At 41.3% G+C, this 16,777-nt stretch overlaps 1 protein-coding gene across 14 annotated transcripts in view; it reads left to right on the top strand.

Moving 5' to 3' along the window:
* Positions 1-3,936: 3,936 nt before the first annotated feature.
* The window catches only part of NFASC (neurofascin), a 143,926-nt gene continuing 131,085 nt past the window's right edge, over positions 3,937-16,777 (top strand). For all 14 annotated transcript variants that reach the window (XR_014224912.1, XM_082245189.1, XM_082245186.1 and 11 more), the window contains exons 1-2: positions 3,937-4,002; positions 13,736-13,866. Coding sequence is in view for 13 of the 14 variants with exons in the window: in XM_082245189.1 (XP_082101315.1) it covers positions 13,788-13,866 (79 nt within the window). In the remaining variant the exon portion in view is untranslated. The remainder of the gene's footprint in view (positions 4,003-13,735; positions 13,867-16,777) is intronic.

Below are 16,777 nucleotides of genomic sequence, written 5' to 3'. Positions count from 1 at the left end.
TTATCTGCTCCAACTTGTATGTACCAGTTCTTATTGGACAAAACCTTATGGCACATCTTTTGATATTTTTCCACATCCATCACTACAATGCTGCCCTCTTTATCAGAGTTTTTTTTTTTTTAAACGAAATCCTTCCTATCCAAAATATGTGTAAGAGCTCTATATTGATTGATGGTCAGGTTGGGTTTGCCATAATCCTTACTTTTGATTTTTTTTATTTCTGAGGTGACATGTTAAAAAAAAAAAGTTCGTTTTTTTTTGTGTTTGTGCCTCACAAAGTCCCTTGAGCAATTCTTTCTTGTGTGATTATGTAGTGCAACTTGGTTTCATTTTGTTTGCAAATTCTGGTGGCCCAAAACCCAGCTGGAAGTGAACCAAAGTAGCATAAGACCCTTTTCCAAAATCGCGCCATGCTGTGATGCATTGATGTGAATGGACATCATTGTAAACAATGTGATTTACATTTCCATGTGATTTTGTGCGACTCAAGTTGCATCTGAAATTGCACTAGCGTGAACCAAGCCCTCAAGCTAATGTACTCTCCTTTCGCTTTGGTTCATTTTACTCGTTGTATAAACAAGCCTTACATGTAATTTTTCATTATGATCTAAAATTTCTATTTCCCAGAGAAGCTAAGGGACCATGTCTTCCCAAATGTCAGAATTTAAGCAACTGTTGCTACCTAATTAAATATGAATCTGTAATTATGGCAAGATAATGGGTTCCTTTTTTTTTAACCAATCTCTGAAGATGTCATTATACATAAATCCTAACATATAAGTTTAGACATTTCTCCAAAAAGATTTTCTATGGTTAGCGATACATACATCTGCAGGAACAACGTACCCCTGATACAGAATCAGTTGCAGACTTGAATATCAATACTTAAATATGACTTATACTCCTAGCAGGTGAAGCTTGCACCTTTTTCAGATAATTGGATTAATTGGTATATATGAACATTGGTGGGTTCTGGGTCCACAGATTGCAAAAGAGGGATTAAGTCTAATCTTTAGAATAGGTCTATCCCATGCCAGTCTTAATGAAAGCAAAATTATACTCACCTGTTCTCCAGCTCTGTGATGTCCCAAAGCTTCACATCGACCCCTGACATCTTCAGCCTGACAGCTTTCAGGTATTGATCCCTGAACATTTCCATTGGCTGGGCCGAGATGACATCAGATCAGTCATCCCAGCATTGCCAAAACTCCTACAATGAGCAGTGCATGCAGGGGCAGATAGGCAAGTAAGTAAATTTAATGCAGAAGTGATATAAGCATGTCTCTTTTGAACCCTGCCTGTTCACAGTTTTTTTGCAAAGTTTCACTTTAACTAGATATCTCTAAAAATCTAGCAATAATTTTTGTAGCTCTGGACTGTTATCCATCATCTTTGCAAACCCAATAAGTTCAATAATCAAGTTTAATTCATAATGATGCCAAGCTATGTGTTTATCAAATAGGATGGATTTAATTAAAAAAAAAAATTGTAAATGTAATTGTAAGTTACAAATTATAATGTTTTTTTAATTGGGCACTGAATATGTACACTATCTGACTGTATAACTACCTCCATATCGGTCCATGTATTTGCTATAGGGCCTGAAGAAGGGGGGGGGGGGGGGGTTGCATGCAGTGAGAAATAGAGCAGGCTGGAAAAATGCTTGTTTTTTTTTTTTTACTTTTCTCTGGGTCCAGCCTCTCCAAGCTTTCAAACACTGCACACCAAGTTTTTGCCGGAAACCTGGCATCCTAACAAACTTTAAATTTACAAACACTCTGGCTAAAACAAAAATGCACCACCTGTTGTAGAATTATAGGCCCCAAGGGGCATTGTAGGCGGGCTGTGGATGGGGCCGCCGGCTGCTGGGCGATGTTTGATCCCAGTTGGGGTGCCCGGGTGCTGGGGGCGTCTCTCTGGAGCCCCGGCAGGTCATGTCATTCTTAGTCATTGATTCACTGCTTTGCATAACCAAGTGACTGTATTTTTGGCTGCCTCTTGCAGGGGAAATTTACTGTAATTGGCACTGTACCATGGACTATAAATGAGGGGTACGGGGGCCCTATCAGCGAGGTCCCTTGACTCCCTTTAGTTGTTTACACTACTTGTTTTCTGTATTCCCACTGTATGTTCTTTAAAGTTCATATGTTTTGTTTCTTGAAAAATTCTAATAAAAATCTATTGAATCATAAAACAAAAATGCAGTTGTGTGCCATACATGTGCAATTTGCTTGCAGAAATGTTAGCATTAATCTTTGGGTTTATTTTGAGACAAACACATTGGCTTTTGTTTTGCATGATAATGCAGTCAAAAAAGCAAATGTCAGCCTATCGTCTTTTTTGCGCATCAACTGCGAGTACATATTTAGTGATGAGATTTAACCTCAGAACTTGTGTAGAACTTAGAAGTGGTAAGAGGCACTTTTTTAAACACACACAGAAATGTTCAGTGGATAATCAATTATAAAAATTGCAGGCAGAAGATAAATCCTTCCCTAACTTGCAATAGAAATAAAAGAAGCAATGGATTAGAAACCGCAAACAAAAGGATTGTTTTGATAAATACCCATCATAGAATTACATACTGTATTTATTCGAGTATAACGAGCACACGTGTATAACGCGCACCCCTAATTTTCGATTAAAAATCGGTATAAAATTTTGTTTCACACCAAGCATTGTAATTGACAAAAAAACGTTGTTGAACACGTGCGGCCATGATAAAAATCATTTATTGACAACGTAAACTGGTATAAACACAATACCGAAATAAAATTACCGGTAATTTTCTCTTGATACCCTGAGTTGCCATCTAACGGGTACCAGTATATCAATTAAAATATGAAGAACACTGAATTACGGTACGCAAAACACTGAATTGTACAAAAGCAATGCTTACCGTAACGTGTGGGCGAGGCGAGGAAATGAAGCGGCGACCATACAGCGGATAATAAGAATTCTCACCCCCAGTTCGGGCCGCCCACTGTACGCGACGAGGGGACGTTTTTTTTTTCTTCGCCCTCACGTACAGTGAGCGGCTGCAGCCCGGAAAAGGCGCAGTGCGAACTCACAATTCGCCTGCGCCCTCAATGGACCGGCCGCCACTGCCACCCCACCCCAGCCCTCGTTTATAACGCGCACCCAAACTTTAATTTCTTTTTTTGGTAGAAAATTTTGCGCGTTATACTCGAATAAATATGGTAGTTACATAGTTAGGTTGAAAAAAAGTAAAACAGTAAAGAAAACAATCCCATATACACAATCCTATACCCGCAGTTGATCCAGAGGAAGGCAAAAAAACTCCAGCAAAGCATGATCCAATTTGCTATAGCAGGGGAAAAAAAATGCCTTCCTGATCCCCCGAGAGGCAATCGGATATTCCCTGGATCAACTTTACCTATAAATATTAGTACCCATTTATATTATGTACACCTAGGAAATAATCCAGGTCTTTTTTAAAGCAATCTAGTGAGCTAGCCAGAACCACCTCTGGAGGGAGTCTATTTCACATCATTGCTACAGAATTTAATGCTTCTAATAGTAATAGGGCTTCCCAAATTAATTGTGTTACTTTTCATGTATGAGAGTCAGCTAGAGGCATGAGTCGTCCTTTTTCAGAAACGTACTTTTCAGTAAATTACAATTTATTTTAATAGTGATCTTTGTGATCAATTTCTTTTCTGCAAGGGTAAGTCAGTCACCTAGCCTTCTTAGGAGACCAGAGACTGTTTCAATGTTAGAAAACTTTAGACCACAGAAGCGTGTTTCAACTTCAGGAGCAGTTGGTGTCCAAGGAGAAGTAGGATGTTTTAACTAAATACTTTTTGTTATTTGAAATGGGTCAGGGATTTTCTTTTTGCCTATTGTTAGGATAAGTTGTAAAGCTGTAGGTGCACAGAATATTAAAAAAATGACAAATCCTATGTGCTTTCTTGTAGATTGAAATTCGGATTGTAAGGGGAAGACTGACAAAACGTAAGGAGCAGATAATCCTTGCCTGGAGTAAGTTTATTGTATGAATCATTTTAAAAAATAAATGTTTTTATTGAAAAAGATTTTCTGGCCATACACTGTATTAATTTCACAAGCTTTGTTAAAAAAGAAAAGTCCCACATATATATATAATCCTTTGTAGAAATGACAAAACATGTTGAAATAATTATGTACAATATGCTTAGAAAAGAGACCAAACTTTATTTTTATAGTTTTGCTACAGTGTAAAAGTATGAAAATGTTTGTTGGATTTGTGTCACTGTCTCCAACTTGTAGTACTTCCATCTGAGTCCATAGCCCTCTACTAATTATGTCCATCTGGTGCACAAAAATATTTTACAGCTTTCAGTACTTTACCACTTGCCATCGCTGCACTGCCTATTTACGTCGGCAGTGTGGCTCTCCCAGGCAAAATCGCGTTAATAAACGTAATCTGCCTGGGAGGCAACTAGGGGGCGAGTGCGCGCTGCCAGTGTGGGTGTCAGGTGGCTCCGATTGCCGGACACCGGCGATCTCCCCCCTTACATCTCTGATGTAAACACAGCCGTCTGTCCTTCTCCCTCAGATTATTACAGAGACCATGCCATCGTGCTATATAGGATCATAGGTCTCTATGATTATTTCAAAAGCCCCGCCTCCCCACAGATAGAATCACTCCTCTAGGCTTACATTTAACCCCTTGAATAGTATTAACCCCTTCCCTGCCAGTGTCATTTTTACAGTAACAGTGCATATTTTTAGCACTGATTACTGTAGTAATGTCACTGGTACCCCCAAAAGTGTCAAAAATGTTAGTCCGCCGCAATGTCGCAGTCCCGCAAAAAATCGCAACTGCTTGAGGTACAAGTATAAATGGAGCTGCATATAGCATTTCAGTTATTCATCTCAGCTGGGTCACCAAATGTTTTTATTCATCAAAACTCTGAAACCAGAGAGTTGAAAAAAAAAAAAGAGTTTTTTTGCTACAGTGCAGAAATATGAGAATGTCTGTTGTAGGGATGCACTGAAATTTCGGCCACCAAAATTTTCGGCCGAAAATGGGCCTATCCCATTGCAGCCGAAAATGGGTTAAAAATGCAGAAATTAATGGCCGCCGTGAGGAAGGAGGAAGGCGCATCGCAGGTTTGAAATGACGCACCTCTGGCCGGCCGCCCGCCTCTCAATGATGTCCCTACTACTACGATCTGTTCATGAATTAACTAACAGACCAGGCAGGAGGGTGGGCGAGCGGCCGCTAATAGCTGTAACTATGTGAGCCTTCACTTCACTTCCCTGTCAGCGGACGATGTGCATGAATGAACTTAACTGACACACCGGGCGGGAGGGCGGGGGGAGCGGCCGCTAATAACTATAACTATGTGAGAGCTTCACTTCACTATCAGGCGGGTATCTCCTCTGACAGGGAAGTGAAGCGCTCACAAAGTTATAGTTATTAGCGGCCGCTCCCCCCGCCCGGTGTGTCAGTTCAGTTCATTCATGCACATCGTCCGCTGACAGGGAAGTGAAGCTCTCACATAGTTACAGCTATTAGCGGCCGCTCGCCCGCCCTCCCGCCCGGTGTGTCAGTTCATTCATGCACAGATCGTAGTAGTAGTGACATCACCGGGAGGTGGGCCGCCGGCCAGAGGACCGGAGGAGCTGAGTGAGTAGGAGAGGACGCTGAGGCAGGGGGGGGAGGGTGTACTGACGAGAGGGACGCTGAGGCAGGGGGAGGGGAGGGGTTGCTACTCAAGTTACTTTCAGTACTTGAGTAGCAATTGTTTTTCAAAACTACTGGTACTTTTACTTTCAGTACTTGAGTAGTAAAATTAAAAAAAAAAACTACTTGCAATACTTAAGTACAAAAAATGCTGAATACTTTAGTACTTCTACTCAAGTCACTTTTTGATTGAGCACTTGCACTCAAGTATGGGTTTCGAGTACTTTATACAACTCTGTAGAACAGTGAACGCTGCTGTGATCAAACTCGCGCATGCACTCCCACCACTACTACTGGTGTGAATCCCATTTAGCAAAGCTTCAGAGAACAATGTCTAATCGGATTATACTACTGTTCCCATAGACATGAGGCTATCTGCAGGGAAAGAGCGGTTTCCACTATGGTAAAAAGGTATAGTTGAAAAACATGGGCATGTATCTCTTCATAAAGGCAGATAGATATAAAAATGATACTGACTCCGCACAGCAATACACATAGATCTATACAGATCCACGCATAGCGCATGGAGTGTTCGCCTGCGGAGATGTGTATGTAGAGCGAACGCGTCTACACATCTAAGGGAAGGTTTTCATTGCCAATAGTCTTTCCTCAATGCCAGTTCACCGGTACACGCTCTGATGAGTGTATTGCAAGCAAACCGACAACAGGAGTCATAATGACAATATAAATAAAACACATTCTGAAAAATGTCCACGCTAATCCTTTTAAAATTTCCACAACAGGCTTCAGGTGCTGCAGGGGCTTAGAAGGGATCCCCCCTGCAAAACTGATCCTCCCCTGTACCGACCCCGGTACCCCTCGATCCATCCATCCCTCCGGCGGCATCCCTCCCTTTCCTTCCTGCCGCCTACAGCTGCTGACCAGCACTCTGGCGAGCTGTCAGGCTTAGCGGGGGGAGGGGGGGGAGGGTACGGGTGAAGCTGGGGCTTAGGGGGGCTTGGTAAACATGTGTTTACTAGCCCCCTCCCTGTAGTACAGTGGACTGAGGCAGCCATTGCTACCAATGGCTTCTATGTCCACTTACAGCTGATTAGCTGATCATAGTAAACCAAGTGTTTACTATGTCAGACTGTCAGACTATGAATGGATAGGGAGTCTCTATACATGTAAAGTGCTGCAGAGAATTTGACATTCTTAAGTCCCTTTTTGTCTAAAAAAAAAAGAGATATGGGGGTCTGTTTGAACCTATGATATCTCCCCAAAGACATCCGCCCCCCCCAAAAAAAAATTTATATATAAAAAAAAAAAAATGGAGAGGACTCTGTCAAGCAGATCTGCCTGCTCAGCGGGGAATCTCTCTGCTGATCCACGCTGAGCAGGTGAATGACAGGTCCATGTCCCCTCCGCTGATGCTGAGCGGACACAGGCACAGCCCACTGTTCTCTATGGGGTTGTATGGAAACGGACTGCCTGTCCATTTTAATCCGATCCGATTTGCTAGGCAGGTGTAAACGAGCACATGTCCATTTACATCAGCCTCTCCATAGAACACAATGGGGGGTCCGATTGGGCCCGCTTGAAAAACAGACAGGCAGACCTGATTGGTCTGCTTGTGTGGAAGGGGCCTAAGGCCTTGTTCACACCGGGCATACCCAGCGTACCTTTACAGGGATGCACAGGTGTTCCATGCATCTCTGTGTAGGCAGTCCCTTGGTGTCATTTGTGGCAACTGCAGGAACAGAGCCGTTGCTCCCAATTTGACATCCATGTAGGTCCGTGTGCATGTCCCTGAGCTCACACTGTCTGCCTTTGGGGTCGTGTTAGATTGGGAACAGCAGCTATGCCTGTGCAGCCGTGGCATCCCAATTGACATAAACGGGACTACCTGTACAGGGATGCACGGAACACCTGTGCAGGTAAAAATAGCCCTCTATAGGCGTACACTTTAGTATGCTACTTGTGAATGATGCTTTAGTAGTAATTTAGCAGGAACTTTGCAAGTTATGTTGTGTTTATGTGCACTATTAATGATTTTAGTGTATTTTTAGTGAAAATAGTGATATGATCAACATTTGTGCAATTTTTGCGGGGCCCAAAAAACAGTAGCACTTTTTTGATTCTATAGGTCATGTGCTTTCAGAAAATGTCTCGTTTGAGGGCCAGTTCACACTGGTGCGATGCCAGACATCACATGTGATGAACACCACATTGCTGGGCAGATGTCTGTGCGATGCAAATTCAGCCATAGAACCTGTATGGCTGAATTTGCATCGCATTCGGACCAAATTTCGCGCAGGACCCTTTTTTTGTCCACACCAGAATTAGATCGCATAGGTGTTCACACCCATGCGATTTGATTCCTTTCTGAATTCACAGTTCGCACTGCGATCTGCAAACCAATCTGGGGATGTCATTAATTTTGTATTGACACTCACAGCAGTTTGGAGAGGGCACTGTGAACTGCCAGCGATTCAGGTGCGATACGGGAACCCGCACTGGATTCGCAGGGTTTCCCATATGGCACCAGTGTGAACCGAGCCTGAGGGGACTTTTCCGGTTCTGAAAACTGTAAGTGGAAAATGGTAAACTCTGGATTTTTACACCCGGTTCACACTGCAGCGACGCTACTTCGCACCGCGACCTCCGAGGTCGCGGTGCGAGCAGCGCGCCGCTACCTCGGAGCGGCCGCCACGGACTTCATAACATTGAAGTCTATGGCGGTCGCCTCCGGGTCACCCCAAAGAAGCTCCGGACCCTTTTTCTAGGTCGGAGCGACTTGTGTCGCTCCTATTAGAACGGGTCCGCAGCTTCCCTATGGGAGGCCCTAGTGTGAACCGGCACTTAGAGTAAATTGTTTTTATTTACAATTTTGCGTACGTTCAATTTTCACCATTTCACAAAAAGGCGCAATTTAAAATGTACAAATATTGGTTCAAATATTTGTTATTTATTAACTCAAAACAGTTTTAACTTTTATATTTAGTAGGAATTTTGTACATTTTGCCATGTATGAATCCACTAATAATGATTTGTGTATTTTTAACGAAAATATTGGTTTGATAAACATTTGCCCAAATATCGTGGTGCCTTAAAAACCAGTAGCACCTCTTTTCTATCCTACTGGCCATATATATGGTTTGGAGTTCTTTTATAAACTCTGAAAGCTGTAAGTGAAAAAGGAAAACCTCCAGATTTTTAGAGAAATGTTTGCGTACGTCCAATTTTCACTATTTCTAAAAAAGGCGCAATTTAAAATGTACAAATACAGTATTTGTTATTTAATAATAACAAGGCAAGGCAAACCTGACATGAAACAAGGAAGCTGTCATTGCTGAGGTTTTTTTTTTTTTTTCTGAAAAAGCTAGTTGCATGGTTACCACCAAGTATACAGATCGGGGTATCTAAATTTTAGCAGACTTTCCAAAATATATAGGTTCAGATGTTAGTTTTTTAGATAGATCCAGACTGAACAACAAGGCAAAAGTGACCCCCTCATTGAAAAATGAATAATAAATGTTTTTTTGTTCCCCGAAAAAGTATATTCGAATCCCAGTTACTGTATATTTGTTTGAAACAAGCAGAGAACTGCATGAGTAGCAGAAAACAGTTTATATCTGTCTGCTGTCTGTTCCTCGCTCTTTTTAATCACTGGAATTCAATTATTTTTCCTGCCTTAATATTTTCCATGTAATGTCACACAATTAGGATGCTATTGCTGCTGAATACATTTTATAGTATAATATAACAATTTTTTACCATGGCATTCAATACTTTTTAAACGTTTGTTCAGTGGATTTTCTTTTGGCATTGCATAGTTCCTCTATGGCCTAATTCAGCTAGTGAACAAGTATTGTTTGGGCTATTCCATATGCTAAACTCTTTTCTGAGCCTGCTTCTTCCGTGCTTAAGAGAACTCCAACCAAATATACCCAAAAAATATAGCAAATTAAAAAAGGCATGACCAATATGCAGTATCACCAATCTGCTTTTCAGAAGCACTGTCTCTGTCTTTAACTCTTCAATAATCATAATATAAAATAAATAAAACTGCATATACTGGTAAAGATACACAGGCAACACAGACAGTTTTCACAATGCACTAATAATCCTGAGTGACAGTAACTATTCGCATTTGAATTACACCTTGGGCCTTGGCCCCTGATCCCCAGGGCTGATAACACTTGTAGCGCCAGTCTGTGGCCCTTTCTGGAGGAGCCCCCAGAAGTAGTGCTTACCCTCGAAGGAACCACTGATATTTGGGTCCTCTGATTTCAGATGACAATGACCTTTCTGCCAATGCCACGCTCCCTCTGACACACCTAGGCTAAATAAGAAAGATTTATTTTGGAGATAATCTCAACAAGGCAACAAAACAGAGCAGCAATAGCAAAACAGATTTGTACCATACCACAAATAACCTGCAGGACCAAGTGTCTCTGCAGCTGAATCCTGAAATGAATGCCTCGTACACACGCATCGATTTTTGGCTGGGAATTTTCGGCCAACGTCTGATCGGCCGATTTTCGGCTTGTTAGTATGATGCTTCCGACAACCGACTCCGACTTTTCGGCCGAAAATAATCTGGTGTGCAGGCTATAAAATTTTTGTTGGCCGTCAACACAACGGCCGATTTTCCGTCAGTCAGTACAGATTTCGGCAGACAAAAATCTGATGAGCAAGACTGGGCATGCTCAGAGAAGAAAAAACACATGGAAAGTAAACCAGAACATGACATCACTTCTGAAGTAGATTTTTGTTGGCCGAGAAAATTCGTGTGCAGTCTAGGCACATTCCAACCAACAAAACACCACTCTGGACAAAAGTCGGACGATCGGTCGGCCGATAATCGTTGCGTGTGTACGAGGCATAAGGAGATCCTAGATAAAGGAGTGGGACTTTAATCTCTCCAAGCCCTATCTAAGGTTGCCAGTGTGCCTATGGTAGTGCTTAACCAGAGTGTCAACCCTAGGTGACATTTTGTTTTCTAAGGCTCCCTTCACACATACTCCCTTGACCCAAAACCATCCAACAGTGGTTAAAAGCTGTCTAAAGCTGCTCAAGGCTCTGGAAGGATCCTGACCATGGAGGTGAATATGTAAGCAAGTTTACATTTTTCTCCACCCAACTTCAGTTGTGTTTCAGGTTTATGCAGGCTCATGAGCCTTCACTTCATCCTCATCTATGAGAACCTAAAAAGAAAAAAGTAATCTATGAGCAGTTCATCTTCTACAGGCACTTTGACCTGGGAAAGGTGGAAAGTTGGGTGTTTGTAAGCACCACATGACCAAAAACCCTTACTGAAATAAATTTAAATAAATTTAATAGCACAAGCAATCTCCCTAATGGGATGAAAATGGCAAAAATAAAATAAAAAATCAACATGGTTTAAAACCCTCTCTTATTCTATAGAGTCAATGCTGGAGTCCATACATAATATGCAGAGTTTACAGTATTTGTTTAAAAAATAAGTGATCCAGTTCACAGCAGTTTTCATTTTAAAAAATCCAAGAGATCGATAATGATGAGCAAATGCTTCTGTTCTCTTGCATTTGCATAAAGATGTGTCAAGTCTGTGGAGAATCATATAAAGTATACTGTTTTTTTACCATATAGTAATGATGAAACAGTGATTCTCTTGATTTGATTATCCCTAGAGCTTGACCACAGTGTTTGAAGCAATTTCTTGAGTGCGCCTGCATGCAGCCCTAGGAGAGGACATGCACTAGCTGGGCTCTGTAGGTCTCTGACCCATCCGGCTTAAAAACAGCAACTGGGGCACAGGAAGCGGGGGTGGGAACACTACACTAACCGCATCGGAAATGCAGTGGAGGACAGTGGGAAAGGTGAGGAAAAAACATCACCCCGCACAGCAGTCCTGATCGGCACGCCCCACTTTCTCTCAACAGCGGCCTACTCCAGCTAAGATGGCAAAGGGAAAATGAGAGACACCATTTAGCAGCCTGCTGGCTCAGCAAAACGTCTCACCTCACACACCTGTAGCTTCCCCAGAAGACACAGCCCGGGATCCTTTCTTTTCCCAATCTCTGGATGAGCTGCTGGCCACATCACTTGTTATGATAACTCAGCTTTCCCCTTCTTCTGCCTCCCCAGGAGTGGGGATTGAAGGAGTGGCTTCTCCAGCCTCTCCCATGGGGAAAAAACATGGCAGAATTATCAGCCAAACCAGCTCAACATCAAAAAAGCTTTCTCTGCCCACAGTTACTTACTCTGGAGATGCTGCTCTGCTTGCCATATTCTCTGCACTCCTACAACAGGAACTGTCCAAGACATGTGATATTATTAATACAGGCCTCAAGGGCAACCTTTTTGGAATTGGCAAACAATTGGATACCATAGAGTCCAAGATAGATGGTGCAATTAAAAGAGTAAATCAAAATACCAATATGATCTCCTTCCTCCAGGAACAGTTAGGATAATGTTAAAATTGAAGACCTGGAAACTAGGTCTCAATACAATTTCAGGGTATGGGGCCTTTCAAGAACTGTTGTAGATCTGGAATTGTCCATACACTCTCTGATACAGGATTTGATCCCTGATATACTGCCTCACAACCTTGAACTCGACTGAGATGTGATTGTTAAGTCACACTTTAATAAGATCAAGGACCAAATTATGAGGGAGAATCAAGCCTGACATCACTCTTCTTGGCCACAAGGTTCAAATCTTTTTGAAAATCTGGCATCCCTGGATTAAATATTTTTCGGATTCCTCTTGAGAATCGAATGGCCCATGCCTCAGCCGAATTGGGTGATCTCTTTCCTTCTGTCTTAATTTCTAACAGTTCCTTTCTTTGTTTCTTATTTACTTTTATGACTTTCATATGGCTCTTAGAGCCGGTTCACATTAGCGCGACTTGTCAGCTTGACAAGTCGCGCTCCCTTGCGGTCCATTGACCGCTACAGGACCCGTTCTAATAGGAGCGACACAAGTCGCTCCGACTTAGAAAAAGGGTCCTGTACTACTTCGGGGCGACCTCGGAGCTACTTGCATAGACTTCCATTATGTGAAGTCCCTGCAAGTCGCTCCGAAGTCGTGGTGCACGGGACTGACAAGTCGCCTCCCAAAGTAGTAAGGAGTCGTGTCGCTCCAGTGTGAACCGACTCTTAAGCTGATAACTGCGGCATAAAAAGATAAATGTGATGCCCAGAGTCTTGCTCATGGTTGGAGTCAAGCCCAGTTAATGAGGCTCAGCTGGATGTATACTTTGCATTGCCCCCTCTAACTAAATATATAAAGTATGGGAAGTCTTACTTCTGTTATAATATTGATTCAAATCAACGCTCTTTCTATATCTGGGACGTCTTGTGAGAGTTTTTATAAACCCATTGTTTAACATTTATGTTTATTGTATTGCAAATTGGGGAGATCCATATGTATTATTATTATATTATTATACAGGATTTATATAGTGCCAACAGTTTGCGCAGCACTTTACAATGTGAGGGAAGACAATACAGTTACAATACAATTCAAAACAGGAGGAACTAGAGGGCCCTGCTCGTTCGTTAGAGCTTACAATCTAGAACTGGAGTATACATTATTTTTTTTGTTTTCAACTACAATTTTGTATTCCTGTATACATCCAAGCACACTTTTGTTTTCTCTCTCTATTGCCATATGTTCTGATGCTGGCTTTTGAATCTCATCAAAAGCTGCATACACATTATACAATTGTCTTTAGATTTTTTCCTTTAGATTTACCAAAACCATATAATATGAGGTCAAATCTAAACACTTTCAATTAGTATGCAGTCAGGCAACCCTTGCACTTCATAGTTGAAGGTAAATCTAAAGGAAATCTAACAACAAAAGTTGTATTGTGTGTATCCAGCTTCAAGTACTCAATAAAAATGATTGGAAATGAAAGCAATGTCTTGTGAGAAAGCATACACATGCATTCACCAATCTCAAGTGCAACTGAGAAATGTATTGATGGCAGCGCAAAACCTGCCTACATGTACTGCCACAGAACTTGTGATCTTAATCAAGTTGTAGGATTATTTGGGTGTTTTTAGAATATATTCAATTGCTTTATTGACTAATGCTTTTGTGTCTCTTCAGATCTGATTATAGAAAGCTTTAAGGCAGCTTGCGTTTAATCCTAAGAAGCAAAATGAAGTCTGAAACTGTTTTATGGACACCCTTTATTTTTATTTTCCATCTTGCTTATGCTATTGAAGTTCCTTTGGACCGTAAGTTATAAAGAATATTATAGCTGTGTCGGGATGCTATTGTTGAATAGTTATAACTAAAGGAATTTTTTTTTTAGTTTTGGATAGAGTGGAGAGGGATTAGAACACTTAGTATTTATTTATTTTTTTCTGTCTGCGCCATGTTTGAGAGGCTTAACCTCTTTATTTGTCCTGTGTACCGATATCACCAAGAGTGAAAGTGAAAGAAAATCCCAAATTTTGTGTTGCCACCAACAGAAATAAAGGGTAAAACATTAAATGGATGCAATAGTTTTGGTGACAACCAGGGTCTCACTCATTTTGAAGGAACGGCCACTCACTTCCTGATTTGGCTATGGGACAGGAAGTGAAGGGAAATCCCTGCAATGGGACACAGATCGAAAAAAAAAAACAGACATTAGTTATAACCCCCACTTACTCTATACAAAATGGAAAAAAAATGTGTTGTCCCTTATTCTACTTGAATTGCTCATTCTATGTTAACATTTTATTTTCTTTGGGTTATTTATTGTAAATATTTATTTGAATATTTTATATACAAGGTAAATCTAGATTCAGATAGTTCTATACAATTCATCTATGTTTAACCTGTCAACTCACCATAAAATACAGTGCCTTGCGAAAGTATTCGGCCCCCTTGAACTTTGCGACCTTTTGCCACATTTCAGGCTTCAAACATAAAGATAAAAAACTGTAATTTTTTGTGAAGAATCAACAATAAGTGGGACACAATCATGAAGTGGAACAAAATTTATTGGATATTTCAAGCTTTGTTAACAAATAAAAAACTGAAAAATTCGGCGTGCAAAATTATTCAGCCCCTTTACTTTCAGTGCAGCAAACTCTCTCCAGAAGTTCAGTGAGGATCTCTGAATGATCCAATGTTGACCTAAATGACTAATGATGATAAATAGAATCCACCTGTGTGTAATCAAGTCTCCGTATAAATGCACCTGCACTGTGATAGTCTCAGAGGTCCGTTTAAAGCGCAGAGAGCATCATGAAGAACAAGGAACACATCAGGCAGGTCCGAGATACTGTTGTGGAGAAGTTTAAAGCTGGATTTGGATACAAAAAGATTTCCCAAGCTTTAAACATCCCAAGGAGCACTGTGCAAGCGATAATATTGAAATTTTAAGGAGTATCAGACCACTGCAAATCTACGAAGACCTGGCCGTCCCTCTAAACTTTCAGCTCATACAAGGAGAAGACTGATCAGAGATGCAGCCAAGTGGCCCATGATCACTCTGGATAAACTGCAGAGATCTACAGCTGAGGTGGGAGACTCTGTCCATAGGACAACAATCAGTCGTATACTGCACAAATCTGGCCTTTATGGAAGAGTGGCAAGAAGAAAGCCATTTCTTAAAGATATCCATAAAAAGTGTCATTTAAAGTTTGCCACAAGCCACCTGGGAGACACACCAAACATGTGGAAGAAGGTGCTCTGGTTAGATGAAACCAAAATCTAACTTTTTGGCAACAATGCAAAACGTTATGTTTGGCGTAAAAGCAACACAGCTCATCATCCTGAACACACCATCCCCACTGTCAAACATGGTGGTGGCAGCATCATGGTTTGGGCTTGCTTTTCTTCAGCAGGGACAGGGAAGATGGTTAAAATTGATGGGAAGATGGATGGAGCCAAATACAGGACCATTCTGGAAGAAAACCTGATGGAGTCTGCAAAAGACCTGAGACTGGGACGGAGATTTGTCTTCCAACAAGACAATGATCCAAAACATAAAGCAAAATCTACAATGGAATGGTTCACAAATAAACATATCCAGGTGTTAGAATGGCCAAGTCAAAGTCCAGACCTGAATCCAATCGAGAATCTGTGGAAAGAACTGAAAACTGCTGTTCACAAACGCTCTCCATCCAACCTCACTGAGCTTTAGCTGTTTTGCAAGGAGGAATAGGCAAAAATTTCAATCTCTCGATGTGCAAAACTGATAGAGACATACCCCAAACGACTTACAGCTGTAATCGCAGCAAAAGGTGGCGCTACAAAGTATTAACTTAAGGGGGCTGAATAATTTTGCACGCCCAATTTTTCAGTTTTTTATTTGTTAAAAATGTTTGAACTATCCAATAAATTTCGTTCCACTTCATGATTGTGTCCCACTTGTTGTTGATTCTTCACAAAACATTACAGTTTTATATCTTTATGTTTGAAGCCTGAGATGTGGAAAAAGGTCGCAAAGTTCAAGGGGGCCGAATACTTTCGCAAGGCACTGTACATGCAATCACCCTGCTTTAATACACAAATCTCCCTTATACCCTCTTATTGACCAGAGACCCGACTAACCCCTCTTCCCTAGTTGCCAGGTTGCCTATATTTTGTTGGACAGTCCCCATCAAATGCAGTAGTTGTTTTTTTTGCTGTTTTGGTTTTTATTCTTATTCTTTTCTATACTTATTCTGTTCTATTCCATTCTGTATGTAAATATGACCAAGTACCATTTTTAAGCCATGATTTTTAAACGGTTTAGCATTACCCAGCTTTTCCTGCAGTGCACATTTTTTTTAAATCACCCTATGCAGTCCAGTTTCTTCCTACAGACTTATTAGTCCAGCATGTGACCAGACAATTTATGTAGCCACCACCTGGTCTTGATAAGAGCAGCTGTAAATTAAACTGTACAGTGAAAGAACTAGGTGGCATGCAATATCTAGAGGCTATTTAATTCTACATACTGCAACACATTACATTAAAACATTCACATCACCGGCAACTGTTCCCAGGCTAGCTGGTTCTCCTACAACAGTAATACAGAAACATATATGTAGAGCCTCCCCGACCTCCAGAGGCCTGGTGGTGACCTCCAAAGGCAGTTGGGGCCGACATTCCTCCTCGGGGTACAAGTTGCTAGGCATTGTGGGTGGTGTACAAGGTAGAAAGATGGGC

This window comes from Pelophylax lessonae (genome assembly GCF_965119305.1).
Source record: "Pelophylax lessonae genome assembly, chromosome: 2".
Taxonomy (NCBI): Eukaryota; Metazoa; Chordata; class Amphibia; order Anura; family Ranidae; genus Pelophylax; species Pelophylax lessonae.
The sequence above is the reverse complement of the archived record's forward strand: the minus strand, read 5'-3'. Positions and strand labels throughout refer to the sequence as shown.